This window comes from Trachemys scripta, chromosome 23, assembly GCF_013100865.1.
Source record: "Trachemys scripta elegans isolate TJP31775 chromosome 23, CAS_Tse_1.0, whole genome shotgun sequence".
Lineage (NCBI taxonomy): Eukaryota > Metazoa > Chordata > Testudines > Emydidae > Trachemys > Trachemys scripta.
In genome coordinates, this window is record NC_048320.1 from 4,534,289 (window position 1) to 4,561,667 (window position 27,379).

Below are 27,379 nucleotides of genomic sequence, written 5' to 3' on the forward strand. Positions count from 1 at the left end.
CCTCCTCTACCATGGCTCCAAACTCTTCCCTGGACTCTTGGGGAATCAACTCCTTAAACTTCCCCATAGAGTTCCAGGAGTTGAAATTGTAGCGGCTCAGTAGCGCCTGTTGGTTCGCCGCTCTAAGTTGTAGCCCTCCGGCTGAGTAAACCTTACGGCCAAACAGATCAAGCCGCTTAGCCTCTTTTGATTTAGGCGCTGCAGCCTGCTGGCCGTGGCGCTCTCGTGCATTCACTGATTCCACCACCAGTGAACACGGTTGGGGGTGGGTATACAAGTACCCATAGTCCTTAGACGGGACAAAGTATTTCCTTTCCACCCCTCTCGCTGTGGGAGGAATAGAGGCAGGAGTTTGCCATATCGTATCCGCATTCGTTTGGATCGTGCGGATCAGGGGTAACGCCACCCTCGATGGGGCATCCGCTCCAAGGATATTTACGATCGGGTCGTGCACCTCCACTATCTCCTCCGCCTGCAGGTCCATATTACGGGCCATCCTACGCAGGAGATCCTGGTGAGCCCGAAGATCTATCGGAGGGGGACCCGTACATGAAGTGCCCGCCACTGCCTCATCCGGAGAGGAGGAGGAGGATGCCTCCGGTGGTACTGGATCCAAGGGGGGGTCCTGATCCCCCTGCTCTTGGGCCGGAGCGTCACCTGCACTTGGGTCCATGGTGTCGGGTGGCGTGGACACAGAAGCCTCCATGCCTCCTGGCGGAGGCCGAGAGATGGTGGATTCTGGGGCCCTTCTGACCGAGTGACTCGAGCGAGAGGTCGATGGTATTGGAGCCCCTTGCTCCTGGTGGTACGCCCACGGGGTCCAAAACGACCAGTGAGATGGTCCATGAGAGAGGTCCTCTGCCATCTCCTGCCAATGGCCCAAGTTTCGTTCTTCGGCTTGCCCTTGAGGGGGGTATGCCGATCTCGACAGGTCCTCGGAGGAGCGAGACACCGATCTTGACGGCCATGGCGGTGCCGAGAGAGATGAAACGATCCCCGTGGGCTGCGGTGCCGTACGGTGCCGGTCCGGAGATGATCTATCTCTGCGCGGTGCCGGCGATCGGTGCCGGGACCGCGACCGGTGCCAATGACCTCGTCGGTGCCGGGAGTCGGATCTGGACCTCGACGAGGACCTGGAGTATGCCCGGTGCCGGGAGCGGCCCCTCGACGTCGAGCGTCGACCGTAGCGGTGCCGAGAACTACGTCTCGACGTTGATCGGTGCCGACGATCATATCGGTGCCGAGACGTAGAGCGGTGCCGCGAAGAAGATCTTGGCCGCGAGTACGACCGGTGCCGAGACGATATTCGGTGCCGGGACTGCGAGCGGCGTGGGGACCTGCTTCGGGACCTGGATCGGTGCCGAGGTTCCAGCCCTTGTGATGGAGGGCGCATCAAGGCAGGTTTCCCTCTCGACTGGACCGGGCGAGTCAACGGTGCAGTCGGTGCCGGTGGTTGAGGCGGTGCCGGCTCCGTGAGAGCTATTAAGTCCCTCGCCGCCGCGAAGGTCTCTGGAGTCGACGGGAGACACTGTATCACCGCCGGCCTTGGTGGAGACGCTATTTGCACCGGACTCAACGGCCTCGGCGCCGGAGTCGACGGTGCTGGAGGCACCTGTTTTCGTTGCTCCACCGGCGGACGCGGCTCTACGCCCGGCACTGGGGGAGCCGGCGTCTTCGGCACGGATGTCCCCGTCTTATGGGCTTTTTTATGCCCTGGGGATAATGACCGGCGCCGAGGCACTTGCTGTGCTTGCGGTGCCGACGAGGTCCGGTGCCGGGGAGGCTTGTCTGACGCCACTCGCGTGGTCGTCATAGCCGGTGCCGCCGGGGCACTGCGCACCGAGGTGCTAGGCGCCGGAGCCTGGCCCGTAGAAGGAGTGTCCGGGCTAAGTGCCGCCTCCATCAGGAGTTGCCTGAGCCGAAAGTCCCGCTCCTTTTTGGTCCTTGGTTTGAAGGCCTTACAGATCTTGCATTTATCTGTTTGGTGGGACTCTCCCAGGCACTTCAAACAGGAGTCGTGCGGGTCGCTCGTGGGCATAGGCTTAGCGCAGGAGGCGCACTGCTTGAAGCCGGGAGCGTTGGGCATGAGCCCGGCCCCGCGGCCGGGGGAGAAAGGGGGAGACGACCCCCTTAATCCCCTAAACTACAATAACAACTAGAACAACTTTAAAACTATTTAACTATTAAACTGCAAACACTAGAACTACAACTATAACTATAACTGCGAATGACTAACTAAGCTAGGGAGAGTGGAGAACAGCTAAGCAGTGCTCCACAGTTCCAACGACCGTCAGGGGCGGTAAGAAGGAACTGAGGGGGCGCCGGGTCGGCTGGGGTATATATTCAGCGCCATGAAGGCGCCACTCTAGGGGGCTCCACAGCCGACCCGCCGGTGTTGCTAGGGTAAAAATCTTCCGACGATCGTGCACGCGGCGCGCACACACCTAATGGAATGGATATGAGCAAGCACTCGAAGAAGAACTAAATGAATTCTTTGCTTCAGTCTACATGGCTGAGGATGTTAGGGAGATTCCCAAACCTGAGCCGTCCTTTGTAGGTGACAAATCTGAGGAATTGTCACAGATTGAAGCGTCACTAGAGGAGGTTTTGGAATTAATTGATAAACTTCACAGTAACAAGTCACCAGGACCAGATGGCATTCACCCAAGAGTTCTGAAAGAACTCAAATGTGAAATTGCGGAACTATTAACTATGGTTTGTAACCTGTCCTTTAAATCAGCTTCCGTACCCAATGACTGGAAGATAGCTAATGTAACGCCAATATTTAAAAAGGGCTCTAGAGTTGATCCCGGCAATTACAGACCTGTAAATCTAACATCAGTACCGGGCAAATTAGTTGAAACAATAGTAAAGAATAAAATTGTCAGACACATAGAAGAACATACAGACGAGTCTCATCTTATGCTAGGGTTACATTCCGCTGTCAGTGCATAAAGCGAAAATTGCGTATAGTCAAAATTACATTGAGTGTAATGGCGGTTGGAATCGCCCACACTACAGGTACAGTATTTAAATTGTTATTTTTCACTTTTTTGGGTTTTTTTTTTTTTTGGTTTTTGCCGAGCACGCAAAGCTGAATTCGTGTATGTTAAATGCGTGTAAGATGCAACTCGTCTGTAAATTGTTGGACAAAAGTCAACATGGTTTCTGTAAAGGGAAATCATGTCTTACTAATCTATTAGAGTTTTTTGAAGGGGTCAACAAACATGTGAACAAGGGGGATCCAGTGGACAGCTTAGACAGCTGCAGCGGCCCAGGAGCCAGCAAACAGAGCTGTAAACAGGGGAGTTTCAATGGGAGTTTGCAAGGAGAGTTTGCAGGGGATGCTAAGAGCTAGGCAGAGGAATAGACAGGCTAGTGAAGGGAGGGGGTGGTGTTCTGCTGGTGTTTTGGTGCCTGTTGGGGTGTTTGTGGTGTGTGGGTTTGTTTTTTCTCTCTCTCTGTGGGTGGTGGTGGTTTGGATTGTGTTTCCTGGACTAACAGGTTTTAGGTGAGAAGGCTATGACTGATAGAGAGGCAGCAGTGGAAGACACAATGAGGATGACTGGATGTGGAAGCTGCGGCATGTACATAATCCTGGAGGGGGTATCTGAAAAGAGTTTTGTCTGCATGAAGTGCCGCCTGATAGAGCTGATGGAAGAAAAGATCCGAGGATTGGAGATGCAGGTGGAAACTCTGGTTGAGTTTAGAAGGGGGGTCGAGCAGATGATGGAGCAAAGACATGAGGAGGCTGAAGGTAAAAGCTCAGACTTGCAGATGGAAACAGGACCACAGAATTCGGAGGGGAGACTGCTGGGTGAGGAAAGTGGACAGTGGAGCATGTGACTAAGAGAACCAGGCAGAGGAAAAGACAAGCTAGTGAAGGAGAAATAGAGCTCAGGAACAGGTTTGCGGAGTTGGAAAATGAAGAAGGGGCACAGCAGGTGGTCGCTGAAGGTTAGAGGGCAAGGAAGAAGAGAAGAGCAGCTAGTCCTATAGGAAGAGGGGAAGAGTCAATGGAGATAACATGGAATATGAGCCCCAGGAGGATATGGGATGGGTTGCGGAGGATTCCAAGGGACAATAGAAATCGAGAGGACTTGCATCCAGAGGGAGCAGGGAATAGACCGGAGAATCACACTGTTACCAGGAAAAGGCAGGTCTACGTGATTGGGGACTCCTTACTGAGAAGAACAGACAGGCCTGTAACTAGAGCTGATCCGGAGAACAGAAGGGTGTGCTGTCTGCCAGGTGCTATGATACGGGATGTGGACCTGAGGCTGAAAAGGATCCTAACGGGAGCGGGAAAGAATACGTTGATTGTCCTTCATGTGGGAACAAATGATACGGCTAGATTCTCGCTGTAACGTATCAAGGGAGACTATGCCAGGCTGCGGAAGACGCTTAAGGAAATCGAGGCTCAGGTGATCTTCAGTGGGATTCTGCCTGTTCCTAGAGAAGGGCAACCAAGATGTGAGAAGATTATGGCGATCAACAGATGGCTCAGGCAGTGGTGCTATAAGGAGGGCTTTGGGATGTATGGCCACTCGGAAGCATTCATGGACAGAGGACTGTTCTCTTGGGATGGACTTCATCTGAGCAAGGAGGGAAATAGACTTCTAGGATGGAGACTGGCACAACTGATTAAGAGAACTTTAAACTAGGAATTTGGGGGAGATGTCCAGGTAATCTCCACGCCAGAATTTAACATTGAGAAGGAAGAAAACAAAGTAAGAAAGGATACAGCCGTGGGTATGAGAATGGACGTAAGGAGGAAGGGTTGTGTAGATACCAGTCTAATAGGTGATACTGGTGGTAGAATGTCTGTGCCTAATCAGGTAAAGAATGTCAGTGAAGCCAAACGGCAAAAATTAAGATGTTTGTACACCAATGCAAGGAGCCTAGGTAACAAAATGGAGGAACTAGAGCTACTGGTGCAGGAAGTGAAACCACATATTATAGGGATAACAGAAAAATGGTGGAATAGTAGTCATGACTGGAGTACAGGTATTGAAGGCTATGTGCTGTTTAGGAAAGACAGAAATAAAGCAAAGGTCGTGGAGTAGCATTGTATATCAATGATGAGATAGACTGTAAAGAAATAAGAAGTGATGGATTGGATAAGACAGAGTCTGTCTGGGCAAAAATCACATTGGGAAAGAAAGCTATTAGAGCCTCCCCTGAGATACTGCTTGGGGTGTGCTACAGACCGCCGGGATCCGATTTGGAAATGGATGGCGACCTCTTTAATCTTTTTAATGAAGTAAACACTAATGGGAATTGTGTGATCATGGGAGACTTTAACTTCCCAGATATAGACTGGAGGACAAGTGCTAGTAATAATAGGGCTCAGATTTTCCTGGATAGCTGATGGATTCCTTCACCAAGTAGTTGAAGAACCAACAAGAGGGGATGCCATTGTAGATTTGGTTTTGGTGAGTAGTGAGGACCTCATAGAAGAAATGGTTGTAGGGGACAACCTTGGTTCGAGTGATCATGAACTAATTCAGTTCAAACTAGATGGAAATATAAACAAAAATAGATCTGGGACTAGGGTTTTTGATTTTAAAAGGGCCAACTTTAAAGAATTAAGGAAATTAGTTAGGGAAGTGAATTGGACTGAAGCACTTGTGGATCTAAAGATGGAGGAGGCCTGGAATTACTTCAAGTCAAAGTTGCAGAAACTATCAGAAGCCTGCATCCCAAGAAAGGGGAAAAAATTCATAGGCAGGAGTTGTAGACCAAGCTGGATGAGCAAGCATCTCAGAGAGGTGATTAAGAAAAAGCAGAAGGTCTACAAGGAGTGGAAGATGGGAGGGATTAGCAAGGAAAGTTACTTTATTGAGGTCAGAACATGTAGGGATAAAGTGAGAAAGGCCAAAAGACATGTAGAGTTGGACCTTGCAAAGGGAATTAAAACCAATAATAAAAGGTTCTATAGCCACATAAATAAGAAGAAAACAAAGAAAGAAGAAGTGGAACCACTAAACACTGAGGATGGAGTGGAGATTAAGGATAATCTAGGCATGGCCCAATATCTAAACAAATACTTTGCCTCAGTCTTTAATGAGGCTAATGAGGAGCTCAGGGATAATGGTAGGATGACGAATGAGGATATGGAGGTAGATATTACCACATCCGAGGTAGAAGCCAAACTCGAAAAGCTTAATGGGACTAAATCGGGAGGCCCAGATAATCTTCATCCAAGAATATTAAAGGAACTGGCACATGAAATTGCAAGCCCATTAGCAAGAATTTTTAATGAATCAGTAAACTCAGGGGATGTACCGTACGACTGGAGAATTGCTAACATAGTTCCTATTTTTAAGAAAGGGGAAAAAAAGTGATCCGAGTAACTATAGGCCTGTTAGTTTGACATCTGTAGTATGTAAGGTCTTGGAAAAAAATTTGAAGGAGAAAGTAGTTAAGGACATTGAGGTCAATGGTAACTGGGACAAAATACAATATGGTTTTACAAAAGGTAGATCGTGCCAAACCAACCTGATCTCCTTCTTTGAGAAGGTAACAGATTTTTTAGACAAAGGAAATGCAGTGGATCTAATTTACCTCGATTTCAGTAAGGCATTTGATACGGTTCCACATGGGGAATTATTAGCTAAATTGGAAAAGATGGGGATCAATATGAAAATTGAAAGGTGGATAAGGAACTGGTTAAAGAGGAGACTACAACGGGTCATACTGAAAGGTGAATTGTCAGGCTGGAAGGAGGTTACTAGTGGAGTTCCTCAGGGAAGGGCTTTGGGACCAATTTTATTTAATCTTTTTATTACTGACCTTGGCACAAAAAGTGGGAATGTGCTAATAAAGTTTGCGGATGACACAAAGCTGGGAGGTATTGCTAATACAGACAAGGACCGGGATATCATACAGGAAGATCTGGATGACCTTGTAAACTGGAGTAATAGTAATAGGATGAAATGTAATAGTGAAAAGTGCAAGGTCATGCATTTAGGGATTAATACCAAGAATTTTGGTTATAAATTGAGGACACATCAGTTGGAAGTAACAGTGGAGGAGAAGGACCTCGGAGTATTGGTTGATCACAGGATGACTATGAGCCATCAATGTGATATGGCCGTTAAAAAAGCTAATGTGGTCTTGGGATGCATCAGGCGAGGTATTTCCAGTAAAGATAATGAGGTGTTAGTACCATTATACAAGGCACTGGTGAGACCTCATCTGGAATATTGTGTGCAGTTCTGGTCTCCCATGTTTAAGAAGGATGAATTCAAACTGGAACAGGTATAGAGAAAGGCTACTAGGATAATCCGAGGAATGGAAAACTTGTCTTATGAAAGGAGACTCAAAGAGCTTGGCTTGTTTAGCCTAACCAAAAGAAGGCTGAGGGGAGATATGATTGCTCTTTATAAATATATCAGAGGGATAAATATCAGGGAGGGAGAGGAATTATTCAAGCTCAGTACCAATGTGGACACAAGAACAAATGGATATAAACTGGACATTAGGAAGTTTAGACTTGAAATTAGATGAAGGTTTCTAACCATTAGAGGAGTGAAGTTCTGGAACAGCCTTCCAAGGGGAGTAGCGGGGGCAAAAGGCATATCTGGCTTCCAGACTAAGCTTGATAAGTTTATGGAGGGGATGGTATGATGGGATAGCCTAATTTGGGCAATTAATTGATCTTTGATTATTAGCAGATAAATATGCCCAATGGTCTGTGATGGGATGTTAGACGGGGTGGGATCTGAGTTTCTACAGAGAATTCTTTCCTGGGTGCTGGCTGGTGAGTCTTGCCCACATGCTCAGGGTTTAACTGATCGCCATATTTGGGGTTGGGAAGGAATTTTCCTCCAGGGCAGATTGGCAGAGGCCCTGGAGGTTTTTCACTTTCCTCTGCAGCGTGGGGCACAGGTCACTTGCTGGAGGATTCTCTGCAACCTGAGGTCTTTAAACCACGATTTGAGGACTTCAATAACTCAGGCATAGGTTAGGGATTTGGGTGGGTGAGATTCTGTGGCCTGCGTTGTGCAGGAAGTCAGACTAGATGATCATAATGGTCCCTTCTGACCTTAAAGTCTATGAGTCTATGAGACATAGTGTACTTAGATTTCCAGAATGCCTTTGACAAGGTCCCTCACCAAAGGCTCTTTCGTAAATTAAGTTGTCATGGGATAAGAGGGAAGATCCTTTCATTGATTGAGAACTGGTTAAAAGACAGGGAACAAAGGTTAGAAATTAATGGTAAATTCTCAGAATGGAGAAGGGTAACTAGTGGTGTTCCACAAGGGTCAGTCCTAGGACCAATCCTATTCAATTTATTCATAAATAATCTGGAGAAAGGGGTAAACAGTGAGGTGGCAAAGTTTGCAGATGATACTAAACTGCTCAAGATAGTTAAGACCAAAGCAGACTGTGAAGAACTTAAAAAGATCTCACAAAACTAAGTGATTGGGCAACAAAATGGCAAATGAAATTTAATGTGGATAAATGTAAAGTAATGCACATTGGAAAAAATAACCCCAATTATACATACAATATGATAGGGGCTAATTTAGCTACAACTAATAAGGAAAGAGATCTTGGAGTCATCGTGGATAGTTCTCTGAAGACGTCCACACAGTGTGCAGCGGCAGTCAAAAAAGCAAACAGGATGTTAGGAATCATTAAAAAAGGGATAGAGAATAAGACGGAGAATATCTTTTTGCCCTTATATAAATTCATGATACGCCCACATCTTGAATATTGCATACAGATGTGCCCTCCTCATCTCAAAAAAGATATACTGGCATTAGAAAAGGTTCAGTGAAGGGCAACTAAAATGATTAGGAGTTTGGAACGGGTCACATATGAGGAGAGATTAAAGAAGCTAGGACTTTTCAGCTTGGAAAAGAGGATACTAAGGGGGGATATGATAGAGGTATATAAATTCATGACAGGTTTCAGAGTAGCAGCCGTGTTAGTCTGTATCCGCAAAAAGAAGAACAGGAGTACTTGTGGCACCTTAGAGACTAACAAATTTATTAGAGCATAAGCTTTCGTGGACTACAGCCCACTTNTTAGTCTCTAAGGTGCCACAAGTACTATAAATTCATGAGTGATGTGGAGAAAGTGAATAAGGAAAAGTTATTTACTTGTTCCCATAATATAAGAACTAGGGGCCACCAAATGAAATTAATGGGCAGCGGGTTTAAAACAAAGAAAAGAAAGTTCTGCTTCACACAGCGCACAGTTAACCTGTGGAATTCCTTGCCTGAGGAGGTGGTGAAGGCTAGGACTATAACAGGGTTTAAAAGAGAAGTAAATACATTCATGGAGGTTAAGTCCATTAATGGCTATTAGCCAGGATGGGTAAGGAATGGTGTCCCTAGCCTTTGTTTGTCAGAGGGTGGAGATGGATGGCAGGAGAGAAATCACTTGATCATTACCTGTTAGGTTCACTCCTTCTGGGGCACCTGGCATTGGCCACTGTCAGTAGACAGGATACTGGGCTGGATGGATGTTTGGTCTGACCCAGTATGGTCATTCTTATGTTCTTATGATGTATAGATTCAAGGGATGAGAACCAGATGATCCTGAAGAAGAAGCTAGAAATTTCTACAGGGAGAGTTAGGGAATAACGCACCCATTGGTTCCTAGCTCTCTTTCACATTGCCATTTCCCCAGAAAATAATCCCTCCTTTGTTTTGATGCGACCATAGATACAGTTCTATTTATGTGCAGTTGCCCAACCTCTCTCGTCATTTATCTAGTCACCAATGAGGACAATTGCCTTCCTGCATCAATGCTTTTGCAGCAGTTATTTCTGTGATGTGTATGCCCTGGAGCTGGTCAGGAAATGTTTTTGTTTTTCCTGGGGAAAATTTTGACTGGTCATCGACAGCCTGTCACAGGGTGCTTCTTCAGCTACCTGGGATTCTCATAGACTCATAGACTTTAAGGTCAGAAGGGACCATTATGATCATCTGGTCTGACCCCCTGCATGCTGCAGGCCATAAAACCGTCCCTACCCCTTCCCTGGACTCTGCTGTTGAAGTCCCCAATCCTGTTTTAGGTGACTTCAATCGGCAGAAACCCTCCTGCTAGAGATCCCTGCCCCATGCTGCGGAGGAAGGCGAAAAACCTCCAGAGGCTCAGCCAATCTGCCCTNTTATATGGCTGTAAAACCTCTTACTATTGCTTTTAATTCCCCTCGCTAGGTCCAACTCTACACGGCCTTTGGCCTTTCTCACTCTATCTCTACATTCTCTGACTTCGCTAAGGTAAGTTTCTTTACTAATCCCTCCCCTCTTCCACTCTTTGTACGCTTTCTGTTTTTTCCTAATCGCCCCTTTGAGTCGGTCGCTCATCCAGCTCGGTCTAAATCTCCTGCTTTGTAATCTTTTTCCCTTTTTTGGAATGCAGGCCTCCGACAGCTCATGCATCTTTAACTTGAAGTAATCCCAGGCTTCTTCTGCCTTTAGATCCATTAATACGTTTGCCCAATCCACTTCCCTTACCAGTCCCCTTAATTTGTTAAAATTGGCCTTTTTAAAATTATAAACCCTAGTCTTTGACTTAATTCTGTTACTCCTCCCATGTATTTTGAACCGAATTAGCTCATGATCACTGGAGCCCAAATTGTCCCCCACTACCACTTCCTCAACGAGGTCCTCACTACTTACCAGAATCAAATCTAAAATGGCCTCCCCCCTCGTCGGTTCAGCTACCACTTGATGAAGGAATTGATCAGCAAGCACATCTAGGAACATCTGAGCCCTATTATTACTACTAGCGTTTGTGCCCCAATCTATATCTGGGAAGTTAAAGTCCCCCATAATTACACAGTTTCTATTAGTAATTACTTCTCTAAACACATTAAATAGTTCCTTATCCATATCCTGGGTCGATCCCGGCGGTCTATAGCACACTCCGAGCACTATCCCCGGAGAGGCTCTAGTAGTCCTATTACCCAGTGTGAGTATTGCCCAGACGGACTCTGTGTTATCTAATCCATCAACTATTATTTCTTTACAGCTTATTTCACTATTGACACACAATGCCACCCCCCCACCTTTACCTTTGTTCCTGTCTTTCCTAAACAGCGCATACCCCTCCATACCTGTGTTCCAGTCGTGACTGCCATTCCACCACGTTTCTGTTATTCCTACGATATCTGGTTTCAGCTCTTGGACCAAGAGCTCCAATTCCTCCATTTTATTACCTAGGCTTCTGGCATTGGTGTATAAACACCCTAATGTATGTCGTTTAGCCTGTCTCCCATTCGTAGCACTATAAGTTGCGGGCCTCCTTGCGTCCGTCCCCCCTGTCCTTCCTATGTCCAATCTCATCTCCCCGGCTATGTCTCCTCTCATTTTACTCACCTTTTCCATACTGGAATCTGGCGTGGAGATTAACTGTGCATCTCCCAACCTTCTCCCCAAACTTCCTAGTTTAAAGCTCTTTTGATAAGATGAGCCAGCCTCCCTCCCAGAAGTCTATTTCCTTCCCTACTCAGGTGAAGCCCATCCCGCGAGAACAGGTGCCTGTCCCCGAAAGCCTCCCAGTGGCCATACATCCCAAAGCCCTCCTTATAGCACCACTCTCTTAGCCAACTATTTATTCTCACAATCCTATCAGCCCTTTGCTGCCCTTCCCTCGGAACGGGCAGAATCCCACTAAAGATGTCTCACAGCCTGCCCTGTTTCCCTGGTCTCTCAGGCTAACACATGCCCAGATTGTTTCCCTTTCATCGGATGTACCTTTGGGTATGTCTGCACTTAAAACATACAGCAGCGCAGCTCCAGCGCTTCAGAGTAGACACTACCTACAATGATGGGAGGGGTCCTCCTATGAGCATAAGGAATCCACCTCCCCAGAGACAGTAGCTAGGCAGATGGAAGAATTCTAACCACTCCGAATGGGGGGTGGTAGCTTTTCCACTGATAAAGCGCTGTCTAGACTGGCGCTTTTCAGCACTAAAACTTTTATCGCTCAGGGGGTGTTCACTCCCTCTGGGGCACCTGGCATTGGGCACTGTCAGTAGACAGCACACTGGGCTGGATGGACCTTTGGTCTGACCCAGTATGGGCATTCTTATGTTCTTATGAGTCTATTGCCCCTCACTGGGACGAGGCTCCAGACACCCACTAGATCTCATTGGTCTTTTCCATCCGTGATGCCCCGGCCTCTCTGATCAGAGCGCTGGGCCACAGACGGGCTGGCTGGCGAAGGGCACCGTACCCTGGCAGGGATGGGGCAGGAGAATTCCTTACCCACGACAGTCACGTGAGCCCGTTCGGACCCCGTCAGAACGTTCGCTGGCAGCTGCAAGTAGATTTCTTCGGACGCTGCGTAACACGAAGGCAAAGACACACTGTTAAAGGCCTGTTGGGAACCTGTCTGTCTCTAGCCAATCAGATCCCTACATTCCTCACCGTCCGGGACTCTCACCCAGTCACAGCCCCTCTCTCAATCCCAAGCTCCCTCCACCGTGGCACATACGTGCCCTTGAGGGCGAGGGCTGGGGGTTCTCAGCGGAGAGTCCTGCCTGTGGGAATCAGTCCCTCTCCTGGCCCCAGAGAGCTGGTGTGACAAGCTCTGCAGGGAGCATCATACACATGGGACCAGGCTGCAGGGAAGAGGAGCTGGTGCAACAGGGGCCCAGTGAGACTCGGGAGCAGGAGCCGGACATGCTCGAGCCTTCGGCCCATGGCAGACGGTTCCATAACTGCCCACTAGGGGGTGCATCTTCCCCGGGCAGTTAGGACATTGGCCTGGATGCCCCCTGGTCTGGTCCGGCCTGGCGGCTCCTGTGCCCCTAGCTGGGCCATCCAGTGGCTCAGCCATCACTGACGTGCCGCAGCCAAGAGACTCCCCACATTAGTGACACCCACTGAGCCCCGCACAGGCGCTGGGATCCTACCTTCCTGGCAGAGCAGGGAGCTGTGCGCCTTCTCCTCCAGGATCCCCCCCGGCTGTGGGGAAGGAGCATCAGACAGAAGGTCAGGAGAAGGGACCATGTACGCCACAGCCTGACAGGGCCTGCTGGGTCAGCTAGTGACCCTAGCCAGGGCAGGATCATAGAATCATAGAATATCAGGGTTGGAAGGGACCTCAGGAGGTCAACTAGTCCAACCCCCTGCTCAAAGCAGGATCAATCCCCAACTAAATCATCCCAGCCAGGGCTTTGTCAAGCCGGGCCTTAAAAACCTCCAAGGAAGGAGATTCCACCACCGCCCTAGGCAACCCATTCCAGTGCTTCACCACCCTCCTAGTGAAATAGTTTTTCCTAATATCCAACCTAGGATAATCCCCTACAGCCCGTGCTGTGGGGCTCGAGCACATCCAGCTCTCAGCGCCCCAGTGATGGGGCTCCCGTCCCTTCCCCGGGGAGACTGTTCCCAGCCCAGCAAATCGCGCAGCTTCTTCCTCTTCAGTGCGGAGCTTCCCTCTGCTAGTTCCCTCCGCCCCCTTGAGCCCTCCCATGTGTCACACTCAGCCACCCCCCTTGGGGCTAACCCCCATCTCTGTCTGCCCCAAGACTCTCCCACCAGCTCCCTGATCTCGCTGGGACGGGGCCGTGTGACGGGGTAGTGCAGGTTGGGGTCCGGGATGCGGACGGCACGGTGCTTTGGTATTATTTTCTGTGGCAGGACAAAGAACAATCACAAGCGCAGACTCGGCCCACGGCCACCAGGGGGTGAGACCCAGGCTCCGTATCTCCCTCCGCTCTGCCCAGAGGCCCTGAACAGACACTGACCTGGACCAGCAGGGGCTTTATCACGGTGTCCACTCGCCCCTGGGCCGGCACCACAGCCAGCTCTGTGCCGCACAGCTCCTCGGTGCGCAGAGCCTCAGTGCTGACGGTGAAGTTCACCTCCCCTGCCGAGAAAGGTGGGAGATGCCCTCGTTAGACAGACCAATGCCCCTTCCCGAGGGAGACAGGACCCCGGGTATGAGTGGGGGGAGGATAATGGAAGTGGGAGGGGAGAGGGTGGTGAAGAATGGAGAGAAAAGCAGAAAAAGAGAGAAAATGGAGAGAGAGAGTGGGGGTGTGATAACTGAAGGGGGAGGTAGCTCCCTTTTATGGACACCCAGCCAGCCAGTTAGCTGTAAAATCCCTCTTGGTGGCTGTTCTCTGGTTGCTTTACCTGTTAATAAAGTCCCCCAGGTAAAGAAAAGGTCACCTGCCCAAAAGAGCCAATGGGAAGGCTAGAACTTTTTAAAATTGGGAAGGAAGCTTCCCTGTGTGTCTGTGGTTGTTCTCCAGAGAGCGGGGAACAGAGCAAAGGCAGGACCATGAGTACGCTATAATAGGGTTACCAGCCCTCCGGGTTTCCCCGGACATGTCTGGCTTTTTCAGCTTTAAATGGCCTTCCGGGGCGGATTTCTGATAAAGTAGAAATGTCCGGGATTTCCCCCTTCCCCTCATGCAGAGTGCGGCGCGGCTGATTGGACGGCTGGGCCTGATTGAAAGCCGCTCACAGCCACTGGGGCCTCTAGCAGCCAGAGTCCCTCCCCCTCCCCCACTCCCTCCTTCCCCGCAGAGCAGCGCAGAACAGTGTTTGGCTCCACATGGATCCCGCAGCTCTCCCTTGGCCTGGTGGGGGGGGGGGGCAGGCAAGGGACAGGGAATGGGGTTAGATTGGTCGGGGGTTCTGGGGGGGGCTTTCAGGAGAAGCGGGTGTAGAGAGCGGTTGGGGCAGGCAAGGGACAGGAAACAGGGGGGTTAGATTGGTCGGGGGTTCTGGGGGGGCTGTCGGGAGAAGCGGGTGTAGAGAGTGGTTGGGGCAGGCAAGGGACAGGGAACGGGGGGGTTAGATTGGTCGGGGGTTCTGGGCGGGGCTGTCAGGAGAAGGGGTGTAGAGAGTGGTTGGGGCAGACAAGGAACAGGGAATGGGGGGGGTTAGATTGTTCGGGGGTTCTGGAGGGGGCTGTCTGGAGAAAGGGGTGTAGAGAGTGGTTGGGGCAGTCAGGGGACAGGGAGGCTTAGATAAGGGGTGGGGTCCTGGGGGCAGTTAGGGTGGGGGGGTCTCAGGAGGGGGCAATCAGGGGACAGGTAGGGGGTAGGGGGGTTCTGAGGGGGGCGGGACTGGGGCAGGGCTAGGGCAGCACCCCGTGTCCTCTTTTTTGATTGTTGAAATATGGTAACCCTATGTAAGTAAATTAGGAATATTTAGAAAGATGCGATTAGTTTTTTTTCTGTTTATTTGTTAAGGCTTGTGGACTCCTCTGTGCTAACCCCAGATGCTTTTGTTTGCTTGTAACCTTTAAGATGAACTCTCAAGAAAGCTATTTTGGATGCTTAATTTTTGGAATTGCTCTTTTAAAAACTAGCAAAAGCCGAAGTTCCAGATGTATTTTCTTCTTTTTGTTTATAATAAAATTTCCCTTTTTTAAGAACAGGATTGGATTTTTGGTGTCCTAAGTGGTTTGTGCATGTGGTTTGATCAGCTGGCAGCAACAGCTAATTTCCTTTGTTTTCTTTCTCAGCTCTTCCCTGGAGGGGGCGTGAAAGGGCTTGAGGCACAGGGAGGAATTCCCAAGTGCTCCTTCCTGGGTCCAAGGGGTCTTTTTGCATTTGGGTGGTGGCAGCTTTTACCAAGCCAAGGTCAGAGAGAAGCTGTAACCTTGGGAGTTTAATAGAAGCCCGGAGTGGCCAGTATTAATGTTTAGAATCCTTGTGGGCCCCATTTCTGCACTCGGCGTGCCAGAGTGGGGATTCAGCCTTGAGAGGGGGAGAAAAGAGAGAGAAGGCCAGAGGGGAAGGAAAGGACGGAGGGATATGGTGACTGTGGGAAATGGTGAGTAGGCCATAAGGGGTTTCTCTGCTGGGGTGTCTTCTCCCCCACCCCCTGCAGCTCTTCCCATCCCCTCCCCTTCCTCTTGGCACCAAGCTCTGAGCGACCCTGTCCTGTGCCCTCCTCCTCACTCCCAGCACAGAACTTCCAATGCCCCTTACCCGTCTGTCCCGCCACACAGAGCCTCCAAAGGCCCCTACCTGCCACTCTAGTGTGAAGGCTCCAGCACCCCTTCTCTGCCGCCCCCATTGTGCAGAGCCCCCCACCCCTTTCCTGCCCCTCCCCTCCAGCACAGAGCCCCCAGCGCCCCTTACCCAGGCTGCTCGCCGTCACCTCCCACTGGAAGGTTTTCCCTTCGTCTGCACAGAGGCAGCTGGTATAGGCACCGTTCTCGCCCGCCTGCACCTGGAACTGCGCAGACTCCGCCAGCGTCACTCGCACCTGTGGGGCCAACACCAGATCCCCCTTAGGGCTGTGGGGGACGCGCTCATACGCGCCAGCTCCAGCTGAGACGTGACCCATTTGGGGCTCAGGCCTCCTCACCGCGATGTGCTGACCCCAGTGGTCACAGGATCACAGCCAGTGACTGCCGGTGCCACTCGCCGGCCTGCGCCGCTGCCCAGCTCCCCAGCCCCAGGTCACCGGCCCCAGCAGCTCCAGCAGCTCAGCCCCGGGCGGCGCTCACCTTGATGCACTGCAGCAGGTAGTTGAAGACGGTGGCCTTTAGGGCAAAGGCCTCTCCCCGGATCACGGAGTACGGCAAGGCCAGCTCCACAAAGAAGGGTTTGAAGGCCGTGAAGGTGGCTGTGGGCGAGAGGCCAAAGCCCACCTCGGCCGTGCAGAACATCCCAGCTTTCCACTCCGTGATGGTGTCGGGCACCGAGACTGGGATGTCCTTGGAGCCCCCCTCGCTGGGCCGGGATGGACACGAACAGAGCATCAGAGACGTGGCCACCCCCTGGGAAGTGTTCACAAGCACGGCCACCAGAGACGTCCCTGCCCGACCCTCTGCTGGGCTGGGGCCCTGGGCCGATGGCACAGAAACAGGCCAATCACAGAGAGCAGAGGCGAAGAGCTGTCAGTGCCCCCCTCTTGTCCCCTCCTCTGCCCCATGCCAGCTAGCGCAGGATCCTTCCCTGCCCCAGGGCTCTCCGGGCTGGGCTCAGTGTCCCACGGGATGGGGATCCCCCCTTCCGCAGCCAGACATGTCTCCCTGTCAGGGGGCTATTCCTGGGGTCAGCCTCAATTCCCCCTGCTCGGGATCCCCTGCCCCTCCCACTTCTACCCCCTGTGCCACCCTCCATGGCCCCCTCCCGGGGGTTCAAACCCCTCCCATGTTCTCAGTGTCAGAGCTCCCTGCACTGCATGGGAATGAAAACACCATGAAGGGCAATGGGGTTGGGATGATAAACCCCCCTGCGGACCCGAAGGGATCCAGGGAATGGCTGGGGAGGGGCTGGTGCAAACCCCGCTTTGCTGGCGAGACGCAGGGTCATGGTGCTGCCCGGGCTTCCAGCCCTCTCCCTCGCTCTGCGGGTTCGTTACATCTGTAAAGAGACAAATCCCATGGCCCTGGGGGCTTGTTATTCCCTGTTGCTGTGCTGGGTTCCGCTGTTCCGCTGGCAACAGGGCGCAGGAACCAGCCCCACGCGGGCAGCAAGCCCTCCCCCAGCCAGTGCACCGCCTCTGGGAGCTGCTGTTTTCGAGGGTCTGGCCTGGAGGCCGCTCCGCAGGGATGGTCTGTGACAGCTCCTCACTCACCCCACAGGCACCAGGTCCCACAGCCACGTCTCTGGGAAATACGCACGTGGCCCTGGCTCCTCCTGGGTGCTGGGTTCTGGCACGGGCCGGGCATTGCTCACTGGGGTCGCTGTTGCACTATCCACACCTGCCTCCACGTTCTTAGGTGCCAAGACTAGAAAAGATGCAAAGGGGGTTGAGGGAACCCCACACTGTATTGGGGGCAAATCCAGGCGATGACTGACGTGTGTTTGCACCTGTAAAGTCTTGATATTTGGGGACATTTCGGGGATTGGATGTGGCACTGACCCCTGCCCAGATGTGACCTGAACTGGGAGCAGCCAGTGGAAAGGCTGGGGGGCGTGGGTGGGCGGGGTCAGGCTGTGGGTGCCCTAGAAGCAGCACACACTAGTAGGGGGAAAAACAATAACAGAAAATGTGGAAATGGCAGAGGTGCTTAATGACGTCTTTGTTTCGGTTTTCACCAAGAAGGTTGGTGGTGATTGGACATCTAACATAGTGAATGCCAGTAAAAATGAGGTAGGATCAGAGGCTAAAATAGGAAAAGAACAAGCTAAAAATTACTTAGACAAGTTAGATGTCTTCAAGTCACCAGGGGCTGATGAAATGCATCCCAGAATATTCAAGGAGCTGACTGAGGAGATAGCGATTATCTTTGATAATCTGCGGGAAGCGGTGCAGGCCGAGGGATGTGCTGGCTGCCCTTCCTGCAGTCCCCATTGGCCTGGAGCGGTGAACCGCGGCCAGTGGGAGCCGCGATTGGCTGAACCTGTGGACGCAGCAGGTAAACAAACCAGCCCGGCCCACCAGGGGCTTTTCCTGAATAAGCAGCGGGCCTAGTTTGAGAACCACTGTTGTAAGCAAGACACAAGAAATAATTCTTCTGCTCTACTCCACGCTGATTAGGCCTCAACTGGAGTATTTTGTCTATTTCTGGGTGCCACATTTCAGGAAAGATATGGAGAAATTGGAAAAAATCAAGAGAAGAGCAACAAAAATGATTACAGTTCTAGAAACAATGAAATATGAGGGAAGATTGAAAAAATTGGGTTTGTTTAGTCTGGAGAAGAGAAGACTGAGTGGGGACATGATAACAGTTTTCAAGGACATAAAAGGTTGTTACAAGGAGGAGGGAGAAAAATTTTTCTTAACTTCTGAGGATAGGAAAAGAAGATATGGGCTTTAATTGCAGCAAGGGAGGTTTAGGTTGGACATTAGGAAAAAATTCCACTCAGGGTGGTTAAACATTGGAATAAATTGCCTAGGGAGGTTGTGGAACCTCCATCATTGGAGATTTTTAATAGCAGGTTGGACAAACACCCATCAGGGATGGTCTAGATAATCCTTAGTCCTGCCATGAGTGCAGGGGACTGGCCTAGAGACGTCTCGAGGTCCCTTCCAGTCCTATGATTCAGCACATGGGTGGGAGCCAGAGAATCCTGAGCTCAGTCCCAGCTCTGCCCCGAGCAGCGTTAAGGGTACGTTGCACTCCCAGAGCCCTTCACAAAGAGCTGCTAGCCAGGCAGGTCAAATCATTAGCCACACTGAGCAGCTGGGACATGGAGGCCTAGGGAGGCTCAGTGCATTTCTACCGCAACCACTGAGCATGAGTGGGCATTGCAGGACCCCATGTGGTCGCCTCCACAACACCCAGCTTGATTCTCAGATCCCAGGGCAGCACGTGGGGCTGGTGCTAGAAAAGCCATCGGTCTCCATGTGAAGTGAATGTATCTGGGCTGGAGTCACTGAGAGACAGGCAAGGAGCCGGCCGATGCCGTGGTCACCACCACTTGGCACTGTGTGATTAGCATGTGTATTGGGGTGGTGCCCGCAGGAGGTCGGGTACCGTCCCTCCACAGGCAGCTGCAGGCCCTGCCTCAAAGAGCCTCCAGCAGAAGGGGGGAGGAGCAGAGCTGAATTGGAAGGGTCAGATGATCACATGTGCCCAGCTCCCACTGAGAACACTGGAGAAACCCTCCCACCCTGAGCCCAATGGAGAACAATGGAGAATCCCCACCCCCACTCCATTGAGAACAATAAAGAATCTCCACCCCTGGCCTTTTTGAGAACAATGGAATTGCCAAGGGCAATATTAGAACCAGGATCAGAACCCAGGTCCCAGGCCCGATCTAGGAGCCCACACGGCGTCTCCCCTCAGAGAGCAGAAAGGGCATTTGGAATAGCTGATCAAGAGTGATGGAAGTGCCCAGTCCACTGACCTGGTGAGGACAATGCAGGGCAAGGCCAGCCACCCTGGCCTATCAAATCTAAAGGTAAAGAAAAATCTCCATGTTCACAGGGCTTCTTGGTGTTGGTGAGAATTTCCAAAGCCACATCCTGGTGAGAAGGAAGACAGAGGAAAAAGCATCAGGAGCTGCTAAAAGAGGGGACTGTGACATCATACTTTGGCCTTTTTCCTCCCCCACCTACGCTGGAAGCAACAAGAACACTGGGAGGACAAAGACTTCAACTGAGGAGACTGGTCCCAGGCTTAAAAGGGGAAGCCTGTGTGTTAAGAACTGTAACCTCTAGTGGGGTGAGAAAATGGCTTGATCCAAATACTGCCTGGAGTAATAAAGTTTAAGATTTAGATTGTGCACTTACCTTTTATTTTCTGTAGTAACTATCTCTAATATTTTCTGCCCACCACTTATAATCACTTAAATTGATCTTTCTGTAGTTAATAAATCTATGTTACATTTTACAGAAAACAGGGTGTTTTGGTTGAAGTTTTGGGAAATCTCAGCTGAGGTTACAAAGGCTATTCTATTCAAGGGACACCATAATAGGACCTAATCACAACAGCTACACCATGAGAGGCTCATTCACCTGCCCATCCACCAATGTAATATATGCCATCATGTGCCAGCAATGCCCCTCTGCCATATACATTGGACAGTCTCTACGCAAAAGAAAAAATGGACCCAAATCAGACATCAAGAATTATAGCATTCAAAAACCAGTCGGAGAACACTTCAACTTCCCTGGTCACTCAATTACAGACCTAAAAGTCGCAATTCTTCAACAAAAAAACTTCAAAAACAGACTCCAATGAGAAACTGCATAACTGGAATTAATTTGCAAACTGGACATCATTAAATTAGGCTTGAATAAAGACTGGGAGTGGATGGGTCATTACACAAAGTAAAAACTATTTCCCCATGCTAATTTTTCCCATACTGTTACTCATACCTTCTTGTCAACTGTTTGAAATGGGCCATCTGGATTATCACTACAAAAGTTTTTTTACTCCTGCTGATAATAGCCCACCTTAATTGTTTAGTCTTGTTAGAGTTGGTATGGCAACACCCATTTTTTCATGCTCTCTGTGTATATATATAGATATCTATATCTATATCTATCTCTTCCTACTGTATTTTCCACTGCATGCATCTCATGAAGTGGGTTTTGGCCCATGAAAGCTTATGCCCAAATAAATTTGTTAGTCTCTAAGGTGCCACAAGTACTCCTCGTTCTTTTTGCTGATACAGACTAACATGGTTACCACTCTGAAAGGCTAGTGTGTGTCCTCTCCACATCGAGGGAGGGGCGGACTGGGTAATAAACTTACACTGGCCAGGCTTCTGACCAGGGCAACATGGTACAGTTCCGGGGTGCAAGGCGGGGGGCTTGGGAAATTGGCTGGTGCCTTTCTCTGTGTGATTCGTATGCGGCTCTGGGAGCATTCACGCAATCTAGCTGGGTGGGGGGCTCTACATGTGGTTGTGCTGAGTGATCACAGCGCTTGGAGGGGTTTGCTGCTTGTCACTAGCAAAGTACTGTGAGAGACAGCCCAAGCTGGAGAGTGAAGGGGGCACAGCAGTATCCCAGGTCCAGGGTGTACCCGGGGATCCCATCACACAGAGCTGTGCCTGCGACAGGAGGAGAGGGGCACGTGAGCCTCGAAGGGTCCAGTCTGCCTCAGTCCAGCTCTGAGGAGCCTGCTTGGATTCTCCTAACCGGGTGCTGGAGGCTTTGCCCTTCCCTCTGCTCGATGCTCATTTCCTTGGCAACCCTCTGCAGGAACGGCAGCGTCTGCACATGGCTCTTACAGCCCTTGAAAACGTCGCCCTCAACCCCAGATTTCAGTCTCGGACAAAACTGCCAAACGGAGCCACTGCAGAGCGGAGGTGTCACAGAGTATTGGGGGACTCAGGGCCCTGCACCCCCGGCTTCCTGCGATTCACCATGACTCTCAGCCAGCCAGTAAAGCAGAAGGTTTATTTGGATGACAGGAATACAGTCCAAGACAGGTCTTGCAGGCACAGACAACAGGGCCCCCCTCAGTTAGGTCCAGCTTGGGGTCCCAGGGCATCCCAGCCCACCCCCCTTTGGGGGGTCAGAGCCATCTCTGCCTCCCAGCCATCTCTCCAGCTCGCTTCCAGCACTCTGCCTCCAGCGACCCCTCCCACAGCCTTTTTCCAGTTTCCCGGGCTAAGGAGTCACCTGGCCTTCAACCCCTTCCTGGGTTCTCATGTTACACACTCAGGTATGCGCCCTCGGGCAGACTCCCATCCCCCAATGCAGACTATCCCAGCCACACTCCCCTGTCAGCATTCACAGACCACAGTGAGAACAGGCCCAGTTCGTCACAGGAGGCAACGGGCGCAACTTGCAGCCTCCGAAACTTGCCCTGGGTGGGGCCTGAACTCACAGCCCGTGGGCACCCCGGCGATCCACGGGCCACAGCACGTCCCCTGGCACCCCTCGGTCATTTTGACACCAGACTGCCTGCAAACCCGCTGGCTCCACAGAGCCCCAGCCTGGCTGCACATGTGCCTCCCAATCTCTGGGGCCTCAGTTCAGGTCGCCTCCCTCAGGTTCTGGACGTTCCCCTCAGTAATGTTGGGAATATTGCTCCCCAGAGGGGTGGGGGGGGCACGAGCTGGAGTAAATCCCAAGCAGCTGAGACCAGTTTGGGAAAATCAGAGCTAGAGCTGGAGCCCCAAGTGCGGGCAAACAGCATGATGAGAACCCGGTGGTCATGTAAACCCATTTTATGAGGGGGGCTGTATCTTGAGCTCTCCCCCACTCAAATGACCCATGTGGCCCACTAGCCCCACCCTGCACTGCCATGAGGCACAGCACATCTCAGGCCAGGCTGTGGATGTCAGAGCACTCAGACACTCCTCTTTAAACAGCCAGCGACACTCAACCTCCGCTCGAGCACAGCTGCCGCCCCCCTGCAATGTGCAGCACCCGCCCATGGGGCTGGCCGTGCTCCCCGAGCTCCCCCCGTGGCAGCATCTGTCTGGTCCCCTGGTGCCCAGAACCCAACGCCCCCGCCCACCTGGGGGACAGTTCTGGGGAGTGACTTGGCCACTGGGCAGCCCCTAGATGCCGTGGTGCACGCAGTGCTGGGTGCCATGGGCAGCACGCCCACCGCACGGGCGCTGGCACGGTGAGCAGCCCATTCCACTATGGCCGTCTGACTGGGCTCCCAGGCCCTGGGGAGGCTGCCAACACTCAGAGCAGCCCCCAGCTGGGACAGAGCCCCAGTCTCCTGACTCCCAGTTGTTAGAGCAACAGGTCAACTATTTGCTTATAAGCCCAGCTGTCATATCAGGAGCAACGGCTGTCTCTGCAAAATACCCGCTGCAGCCCTCTGTGCAGCAAGATTATGCGATAAGACAAGGTGGCCAAACCACCAGCCTAGGTGAGACAGACAGGCACTGCTATTTTAGTCTAACATATGCCTCAGAGTGGAGTGCAGGGGGGAGAGAAGGGGGGTGCTAAGGAAAAAGGTGATAAGTTCAAGTAAAATGTTAAACCGCATCCTGTTATGTATCCATTCCCTTGCCCCTCTCTCAATCTGCATACAATGCCTTTTGAAATGTTCCTTCCGCATATACGTATAAGGTATGCATGCTAAGTTGTTTGTTGCTAGGTATAAAAAGGCTGCTCTGTACTTGTAAGGGGCTCTCTCTCTGGCATTAGTCGAGGAGAGCACCCACTCAGCTGACTGGTCAATAAAAACTTAAAGCCGTCTTCTAGACTCCCGTGCCTCCTTGGGGTAATTGGGCAGCTCCAGGGGGAAACGAGCCCATTTGGCTAACACAGTCACCTGAGGTCTTTGGGAGGACATCGTCCATCCCTCCCTCTGGCAAGGCAGGACACCAGCTGCTCCCGAGGACGCAACTGTTAGGCACTGGCTGGGATTGTTCACTGAAAACACAGGGCGAGGTCTGTAAAGGGGGACGTGGGCTCCCAATTCTGGTTAATTTCAGTCCCTGAACCCCCTTGTTAGGAGAATGTGAAGTAAATAAGATAGAGACTAAATAATAATAATCTTGCTTCTGGCCTTGCTTTTAGTGTAAACAGGAATAAGCAATCAAGAGAATGTAAGTGACAGCACAGGGCTGCACCCCGACTTCTTCCCCCCGCAGCTGGTAGCCTTGAAGATAAAGGGCTAATTGAGCAAAGGGTTGCCATAGTTACCAAGTAGCTGTAGGGGAGGAGATGCAAAGTGTGCGAGGGAGTGACCATGAGAAAAAGAAACCTCGCTCCTTACCCCTCCCATCGGGTACAAAAGAGGCGGTCTCATCGACCCCAGACTCAGGACCCCCCAGAACGGAACAGGACCATACACTGGAAGGGTGGTACCAGGGGAGGGGCACTACGAGTATAATTCAGTTTGCCGAGAAGAGGGGGGGGGAAGGGAGCTCCGTCGGCGTGCGGAGCTAGGGGTCAGGAGAAGTAGTGGGGGTCTATTGGCGTATAGAACAGTAGTTGGGGACGGGAAGAGGAAAACTCTGTTGGCGCATAGAGATAGCCCGACTGGTGTGAAGGCCTTCGGAACATGCTTGCACCAATAAACCCATTGAATTCCCTGCAGACTGGACTCTGGATTGTTATTTTCCAGCAAACTGTGTCTGGGAACTGAGAGGGAGGAAGGAGCTGGACCCCCGCCAACACCCCTGTTGCCAACACCCCCTCATTGCCCCCTCTGCACATTTCACTCAGGTGGCTTCCCCCTCCTCCAGGCTGCCTGGGACGGGCAGGAGAGCACTGGGAGTACCAGAGGCACCATCTCCGGGAGCTCCGTTCCCACACCCAGTGCCACTGCAGGTCCTGCTGGCCAGGAGGAGCCATTTCAGGAAAATCCTGCTCTGCCCCTGTGGCCCCGGGGAGCAGGCTCAGTCGCTCTGTGGCGAAGGTGCGCGCAGGCCGGTCGAAGGGATGGAGCAGGCGTGGTGCAGAGGGATTCCTCACAGAATAATGCTGCCAAACTCCAAGCCTCTGCTGGTCATGTGGGACCTGCCATTCCCAGGGGCTTCCCATTCAGCCAAATGGGGGCTGCATGTCATGGGGAAGGCAAAGGGCACCTCCCTGACCCCAGGGCGACCTCCCGGCCTAGGTCAAGTCTCTGCTCCGAGGCAGGGAGCTTCTCAATTAAACAGCTTCATTTTATCATGGGAAAACCGAGTATTTCCCCACCTCCCCTGCTGAGCTGTGTTAGCTGAAACTCTTCAGAAAGTTCAGCATGAGGCCGACCCCTGGCTGAGGGAAATTTCAGCCCCAAACATTTCAGTCTGACAAAGTTACATGAACTGAAAATTTATAACAGGTAGTGCCAGAGAACTGTAAGTGGAGGTAGCGCTGCCAGCCCCACATGTAATATCCCTGTGCCCAGGAGTGAGGTGGGATGGGGCATTCCTGCTCCCTGGATACGCCAGGGATTTGTCCCAGGGCCTGGGCCGTGTCTGAAGGTGGCTGGGGAGGTGTGACGAACTGGGCCTGTTCTCACTGTGGTCTGTGAATGCTGACAGGGGAGTGTGCTGGGATAGTCTGCATTGTAGGATGGGATCTGCCCGAGGGCGCCCGAGGGCGCATACCTGAGTGTGTAACATGAGAACCCAGGAAGGGGTTGAAGGCGAGGCGACTCCTTAGCCCGGGAAACTGAACAAAGGCTGTGGGAGGGGTCGCTGAAGGCAGAGTGCTGGAAGCAGGCTGGAGGGAGGCTGGAGAGATGGCTGGGAGGCAGAGATGGCTCTGACCCCCCAAAGGGGGGTGGGCTGGCATGCCCTGGGACCCCAAGCTGGACCTAACTGAGGGGGGCCCTGTTGTCTGTGCCTGCAAGACCTGTCTTGGACTGTATTCCTGTCATCCAAATAAACCTTCTGCTTTACTGGCTGGCTGAGAGTCATGGTGAATCGCAGGAAGCCGGGGGTGCAGGGCCCTGAGTCCCCCAACCATCCGTGACAGGAGGTGTATCCCAGGCCTGAGTTTGCTAGGAGCATCCCTGGTGATTCATTGGAACAGGCCGAACCGTTTGGTGGGATTCACCCCTGGATGCCAGCATCTCTGGGCACATCGGAGCCAGTTTAGTCCTTTCAGGCTACAGAGGACTGTGAGGCCTGGCCAGGCCCAACCCTACCTTAAACAGGTTGTAGGCGTCAGACTGAGGGGGGATATAGCTGCTAGTCCCTCTGCGCCGCCTCTGGTAACGAGCCTCACGGAAGTTAAGAAATGGACGTCCTGCTTGTCCAGCCTCTCCTCGTTCTCCTTTGTGTCCAGGCACTCCTTGAGGTCCTGTGTGTCCAGGCACTCCCTTACTTATGTGTGGACAATCATATTGCAGAGTCACTTGATCTGCAGTGGGATAGCCTCCGTGGGGAAAATTGCGGAGCAAGTTATAGACCTAAAGACAAACACAGACAGTGTCAGCCATGAAACCAAGACATGAGCTATCCCAGGGCCAACTCCTGCTCCTCCTCCCACTAGCACATCACCCCACAAACCTCCACTCTCACCCCAGCCTCATCTCTAGTCTGGACACCTCCCCCCACCCTGCCCAGCACCCAGCCCCATCCCTCATGTGGGCATCTGTAACCCTAAGTGCCCTGTGACATTATGACCCATATTCTTCATAGAGATATTGTAATGATGTGATTATGGCATAACTAAGATGTGTTTGACTCCCTCAGGGAACTGATGGGCAGGATCCCCTGGGAGAATAACAGGAGGGGGAAAGGAGTCCAGGAGAGCTGGCTGTATTTAAAAGAAGCCTTACTGAGGGCGCAGGAACAAACCATCACGATGTCCAGAAAGAATAGTAAATATGGCAGGCGACCAGCTTAGCTTAACAGAGAAATCTTCAGTGAGCTTAAATACAAAAAGGAAGCTTACAAGAAGTGGAAACATGGACAGATGACTAGGGAGGAGTATAAGAATATTGCTCGAGCACGCAGGAATGTAATCAGGAAGGCCAAAGCACAATTGGAGTGTTCGTGTGTGTATGTGAGTTAATAAAGATGAATGTGTGTGTTGTGTTGATTGTGAGAGCAATTTATAGATGTTCTTTAGGTATTACACACAAGAACTGCTCTCAGCCACCTGTGGAAGACGGGCCATCTGAAGCGGGCACATCACCTAGCATCACTTCAAACTGTAAGGCAGTATGGCTTGGAGGACTCTTTAACTTGTTTTGATTATTATTGTGTCAGGGATTGTTGTTTGCACCAATAAAAGGTGCCTTGTTTTGGAAAAGAACACTGCTTGTGTCATTCATTTATTGGAAGGCTGTATCAGTGACCTCCAGGTATTTCCTCCGTCACCCTGGGAACCCATACATGACAAGAACAGATTGGTGTGATTATAACAGGTGGGCTGTTGTGAGGGAACCCTTGGTAAACCCAGGAGGGGGCAATAGATGGGCTATTTTGGGGGTACCTTAATTCTGTTTTCAGGGTAATAACTGGCCCATCAAGTGCTGTCTCCTGCTGCCCCATGGGGCTTGGGAGGCTTCACTCACTGTGTGCAGAGCCCGTGAGCCCCTGGACGGCAGGCGCCAGTGACGGGCCGAGTGCGATTCTGTATCACCACCCAGGCAGGGACAATTCCCACAATGCACCTGG

At 51.5% G+C, this 27,379-nt stretch overlaps 3 protein-coding genes across 7 annotated transcripts in view; 1 reads left to right on the forward strand and 2 right to left on the reverse strand.

Annotated features, from left to right (window-relative positions):
* The window catches only part of LOC117869144 (alpha-2-macroglobulin-like protein 1), a 76,101-nt gene extending 58,444 nt beyond the window's left edge, over nt 1-17,657 (reverse strand). For both annotated transcript variants that reach the window (XM_034755686.1, XM_034755685.1), the window contains exons 1-6: nt 17,523-17,657; nt 16,447-16,672; nt 16,076-16,202; nt 13,721-13,842; nt 12,884-12,935; nt 12,234-12,308 (exon numbers count right to left, since the gene is read on the reverse strand). In XM_034755686.1, the coding sequence (XP_034611577.1) occupies nt 12,234-12,308; nt 12,884-12,935; nt 13,721-13,842; nt 16,076-16,202; nt 16,447-16,608 (538 nt within the window). In that variant the 5' untranslated portion in view covers nt 16,609-16,672; nt 17,523-17,657. The remainder of the gene's footprint in view (nt 1-12,233; nt 12,309-12,883; nt 12,936-13,720; nt 13,843-16,075; nt 16,203-16,446; nt 16,673-17,522) is intronic.
* The window catches only part of LOC117869139 (alpha-2-macroglobulin-like protein 1), a 777,004-nt gene that overhangs the window by 658,872 nt on the left and 90,753 nt on the right, over nt 1-27,379 (reverse strand). The window lies entirely within an intron of this gene.
* The window catches only part of LOC117869140 (alpha-2-macroglobulin-like protein 1), a 582,774-nt gene that overhangs the window by 500,779 nt on the left and 54,616 nt on the right, over nt 1-27,379 (forward strand). The window lies entirely within an intron of this gene.